This window comes from Microtus ochrogaster, unplaced genomic scaffold (assembly GCF_000317375.1).
Source record: "Microtus ochrogaster isolate Prairie Vole_2 unplaced genomic scaffold, MicOch1.0 UNK24, whole genome shotgun sequence".
In the NCBI taxonomy this organism is placed as follows: domain Eukaryota; kingdom Metazoa; phylum Chordata; class Mammalia; order Rodentia; family Cricetidae; genus Microtus; species Microtus ochrogaster.
Genome location: NW_004949122.1, coordinates 4,716,034 through 4,721,286, shown reverse-complemented (window position 1 = coordinate 4,721,286; position 5,253 = coordinate 4,716,034). Strand labels below are relative to the sequence as shown.

Below are 5,253 nucleotides of genomic sequence, written 5' to 3'. Positions count from 1 at the left end.
TTCTCTTCTCTTCTCTTCTCTTCTCTTCTCTTCTCTTCTCTTCTCTTCTCTTCTCTTCTCTTCTCCTCTCTCTCTCTTCCTTTCTTTCTTATTTATTTGGTAATCATTCTTTTGGCACAGAATTGGAAGCATGTGTTTGGGTGGAAGCATCACCCAGCTCCTGGCATCCATATACCCAAAAGTCTGGAATGTTTGGGTGGAAGCGTCACCCAAGCCCCTGGCACCCATACCCAAAGAGTCTGAAATGTTTGGGTAAAAGTTCCATCCCAAACCTCCTCCCCTAGGAGTTGCCTCAGTCCAGATTCCACCTGCAAGAAAGCCTGCAAAAAACGGTGACTCCTCTTCAGAGATGCTCAAGGCCCCTCCCACAGGGTATTTAAACCACAACCCAAAGAAAAAATACGTGGTTTTTTTTGTCTTCTTTCCCCATCGCCATCCCTGGGGGCTGGAATGCCACTCTGGAGCCCCGAAAAACCTAGGCTTTTTCTAATTTGGTTTGGTCTGATTTGGATTATTGCATCTGCAGAGAGGTTTGTCAGGCCACAAAAACTTTTCAGCATGTAAAAATGTTGTTTCTGCTCTATTCGGTGTATGGATTACTTGTGATGCTTTTAACATTCTTGCGTCATGGTTTGTCTCTTCTAGGCCACAGATAAAGAGCAAGCAGGCAAAGAAACCAAGTTTTTAGCCTTGGACAAATGCTTACCACACAGAGACTTTCTTCAGGTAATAAAATAGTAATTTTATAAGTTTTACTCTTCCAATGATTTTAAAAATATACTTTTTACTTTAGAATTTATTTGTGCTATTTATAATTTATGTTTTCTGAGAGTTCTTTGGTGTTGTTTGTTATCATTTTAAATTAACCAGATTTAAAGTTATTGGACTGTTAAACATAAATAAATTACCTAAAATATCTGATTTCGTCCTATAGGTGTTAGAAATAGAACATGATCCCAGTGCTCCCGAGTACTTGGAGTATGATATTGAATGGCTTACTGTCCTCAGGGCCACTGATGACCTGATCAATGTCACCGGGAACCTATGGAGTATGCCTGAAAACAACGGTCTGCATACAAGGTAGTTCTGCTCACTTTAGAACTTGCCTTCTGCATTGTGTACAGTTTTGTCTCTGATCTGTGTTGTATTCTGGTCCCTGAAGAGTTTGTTTTTGTCTGCAGAAAGGGGGGAGGGGGGTGAGGTAACAGTGGGAGCTGAGCATTTGGCAAACCTAGCAAGTTCTTGCTTGATGACCATTTGTGAGGTTAAGTAGTTGCTTATTGTCTCTAATTTGGGCTTGTCTGGGGGTACTTAGGACCACCTCCCCCCTTCACCCGGCCTCAGCAGGCACTGGCCATGGGACCCCAACTTTGTACTCAAGGTTGACTGATATTGGAAAAGGCTACAAGTTTTTGTCCATGGCTGGCAAAAGAACAGGTCTGTTAAGCATCAACCCAAGTGAGTGTATGAGTGTATGAGCATGTTTCAGACTATAGCATGGTAAAGGTTTGGTTCACACACACACATACTTGTTTGGAGGGATGAGTAAAATTTTTTCTTAGAGTTGTTATTTCTAAAGATTCTTTGCTAAGTTAATTATAATTTTACCATGTGAGTTTTTTAATTTTTATTTTATATATATATAGGTAACCACCCTGCATGAATGTCTGTGTACCATGTGGGTGCCTGGCACCTATGGAGGCCAGAAGAGGGGGTCAGATCCCTTGAAATGAATTAGAAATAGCTATGACCTGCCATGTAGGTGCTGGGAATTGAACCCAGATTCTCTGGGAGAATAGCCAGTGTTTTTAACCACTGAGCCCTCTCTGAAGCTCTTGTATAGAATTTTTAGTTTCTTTTTTAATTTTTATAATTGGAGTCAATTTTACTGTTTGGAGGTTATAACATATACAAACCAATTGCTCTAATTGTTACAGGTGGGATTATAGTGCAACTGAAGAAGCTATGAAGGAAGTAATGGAAAAATTGAACCATGACCCTAAGGTTCCCTGTAACTTCAGTATGACGGCAGCTTGTTACGATCCTAGTAAGCCACAGTTGCAAGTGCAGCTGGTTCACAGGATCAATCCGCAGACTACTGAATTTTGTGCCCAGCTTGGCATCACAGACATTAATGTCATGCTTCAGAAGGACAAGGAAGAGCAACATCTGTGTGGAGAATATGAAGAGCAGGGTGATGTGGGGACCGATGAGTCTGAAGAAGACCAGAGTGAGTACAGCACAGACACATCTGCTCTGTCCTCCTTCAATCCGGATGAAATAATGCTGGATGAAGAGGAGGAGGAGGAAGAGGGTCCTGGTGGTGACATGACCACACCCTCTGTAGAACCTTCATCCCATCAAGCTTCTGACCTCTCCACGAGCTTTTCTGATGTCAGGAACTTGCCAAGCTCCATGTTTGTGTCTTCTGATGATGCATCCCATCCTCCAGCTGGTGAGACTGTGCAGTCGGAGGATGGAGAGTCCTTGGCTGACTTTCCACTGAAGAGGCTGAGTAATGAACATGAGCCTGAGCAAAGGAAGAAAATTAAGAGGCGGAATCAAGCCATCTATGCTGCCGTAGACGATGGTGATAATGATGAATAAGACAGGGACTTGCCTTAGTGATATATGTAGTATGTGATTTCAACACCCTATTTTTAGGGTTGAATTTTTGATAAATTACTGGGCTTTGTAATAATGAAGTGATGGAATTTTGGTTATATATAACTTTGTTTTTAGGATTATGTTTGTATGTTTCAAATATAAACTTATTAAAATTTCATATGAAATTTGATGACCATGTTTTGAAGACATTCACTTCCACTTTGTTGGAACTTAACTACATTTGAACTCTAGAAACACTGTTCTCTAGGAAGGGACTGTGAAGATAAATGAAAACAGGAAGCTTGTAAATGTTTTGAGGCATAAAGTACCACCTAATTGCTGAAATTAATATCCTGTTGGCTTTTGCATATTATATTTTAGCCTAAATTTTTATGTAACTGTGGTAGCTATATTCAAGTTACCTTGGCAGAATGCAGTTTAGTGTTAGTTACCAGCAGGATTGTCTAGATGCCCTCTCTCTTGCTGCACGGTGGACTGACAGGTGAGGTGTTGTCCAGGGTCCGTGTGGAATATACACCTCTCTCGCCTCTAGTTGTCCAGGGTCCGTGTGGAATATACACCTCTCTCGCCTCTAGTTGCAGTAGATGGACTGCCTGAGGCCATTGCCTCTGGGCTTGGGAACAGACTCATGGATCCAAGGGTCTCATTATCATCCCACTGCAGTCCAAACCTAGGGAAATCCTGAAGTGGCTGGCTCCCATCCTGGCAGCATTTGACATTGCCATAAGCTTTGGGACTTTGAAGCAATTATTTTCTTGTTTACAATAGGTATTTGAAACTGAATTTACCCCACTAGTTTGAATTCCACAAATTCAAATCATAGTTTTCTCCAGAAAAGTCTTTTTAACAAGAAAAAGAACGTGTGTACGCCTGAGTCAATTTGGAGTGTTAAACTATCACAAATATTTTTTTCCTTTCTCTCTCTGTCTCTGTCTCTCTCTGTCTCTATTCTGTCTCTGTCTCTGTCTCTCTCTCTCAACTATATAACAGTTTTGGCTGTCCTGGAACTAGTTTTGTAGACCAGGCTAGCCTTGCACTCAGAGGTTCACCTGCCTCTGCCTCTTGAGTGCTGGGATTAAAGGCATGTGCTACCATGGCCCAGCTCTGAAATTTCTTAAAGCAGAAAACAGTTACATATGAGACAAAATGCCAAAATTAATAGATATTAATTCTAAAAAGCAAACAAAAAAATGTTCTAATTTTGCCCAGTCAAGAAAGTATGCAAATACAGATTGTGCAGATCTCAAAGGTAAACCTCATTTATGAAGCGAATTCCAGATCAGTCAGGCTATGTAAAGAGACACTGACGTGAGGCTGGAGAGATGGCTCAGTGGTTAAGAGCATTGCCTACTCTTCCAAAGGCTCACAGCCATCTGGTGCCCTCTTGTGGCCTGCAGGTATACATGCAGACAATATTGAGAATTGAAAAAAAAGAGACACTGCCACAGAAAAATTTCTTTGAAAGTATGCAAATACAAAGAAAGATGCAAAAATACTTTTCTGATAACATTGTTTAAGTTTGGTTGAATGTATGGTTAGAATTGCTTAGGAACATAGGATTTATTGGTATTGCTTGTAGTTGAAGTGTAGTAAATATGAAAGTTATCAGAAATGATTCCCATAAAGTACCTGGTGGCTTTATAACCCAAATGATAGTTTGTGCTGCCTGTCACCACAAAGGCCAATGGGCAGAGACAAAATTGAGTTATGGTTTATTCAGGTGGTGGGCAATCTGAAGTCTGTGCTGGGTTCATACCCTAGAAGGAGTGAACCACATGGAATCAGACTTCTAGCCAGCAGGCTATTTAAGGAGGGGCCAATGGTCCAGAGCTCAGCCTCTCTCCTGTCTCTAATGTTCACAGTACTGGTATCTCATCAAATGGTCCAGAGCCTCAGCCTCTCTCCTGTCCCTGATGTTCATAGTACTGGTGTCTCATCAAATGGTCCAGAGCTTCAGCCTCTCTCCTGTCCCTGATGTTCATAGTACTGGTGTCTCATCAAATGGTCCAGAGTTCAGCCTCTCTCCTATCCCTGATGTTCATAGTACTGGCATCTCATCAGATGGTCCAGAGCTCAGCCTCTCTCCTGTCCCTGATGTCCATAGTCTCATTGTCTATACTGCTCCCTTGTAACTGCCTCTGGAACATGTATATTTGGACACTCCCAAGGACACTGAGTAGTTAGTGTCCGCAGATGGTATCCCGTGTTCCTCCGAGTGCCACCTGGGCTTGGGGATTAACTCAACGAGCAAACCAGCAGTATGTGCCCAGTGAACTGTTTATGATGTTTACATGTGGATTTTCTTCTGTAATGAGTACAGGCCCTGGAGCAGACTGGTCCAGTTTCCTCCGGAAAAATTTTAAAGCCAGATAATCCCTTCTGTTATAAAAACTGTTCCACACTGTAGAAAAAGAATAGCTTCTTTTTATGAAGCAAGTGTAACGCTGATGCCAAAATCTTAAATAGGTGATACGAAAAGGTCAACTTCACAAAATATCAGCAAGCCTTCAGCAGTTAAGAGCACTTGCTGCTCTTCCAGAGGACCTGGATTTGATTCCTAACATCTGCATGGCAGCTCATAACTGCCTGTAACTCCAGTCCCAAGGAATTTGACACCCATTTCTT

The 5,253-nt window shown here is 41.8% G+C and overlaps 1 protein-coding gene across 1 annotated transcript in view; it reads left to right on the top strand.

Annotated features, from left to right (window-relative positions):
* The window catches only part of Dbr1 (debranching RNA lariats 1), an 11,352-nt gene extending 8,557 nt beyond the window's left edge, over nucleotides 1-2,795 (top strand). Inside the window, exons 6-8 of the mRNA XM_005367811.2 lie at nucleotides 646-726; nucleotides 935-1,080; nucleotides 1,938-2,795. Coding sequence (XP_005367868.1) covers nucleotides 646-726; nucleotides 935-1,080; nucleotides 1,938-2,607 — 897 coding nt within the window. The 3' untranslated portion in view covers nucleotides 2,608-2,795. The remainder of the gene's footprint in view (nucleotides 1-645; nucleotides 727-934; nucleotides 1,081-1,937) is intronic.
* The last annotated feature ends 2,458 nt before the right edge of the window (nucleotides 2,796-5,253 follow it).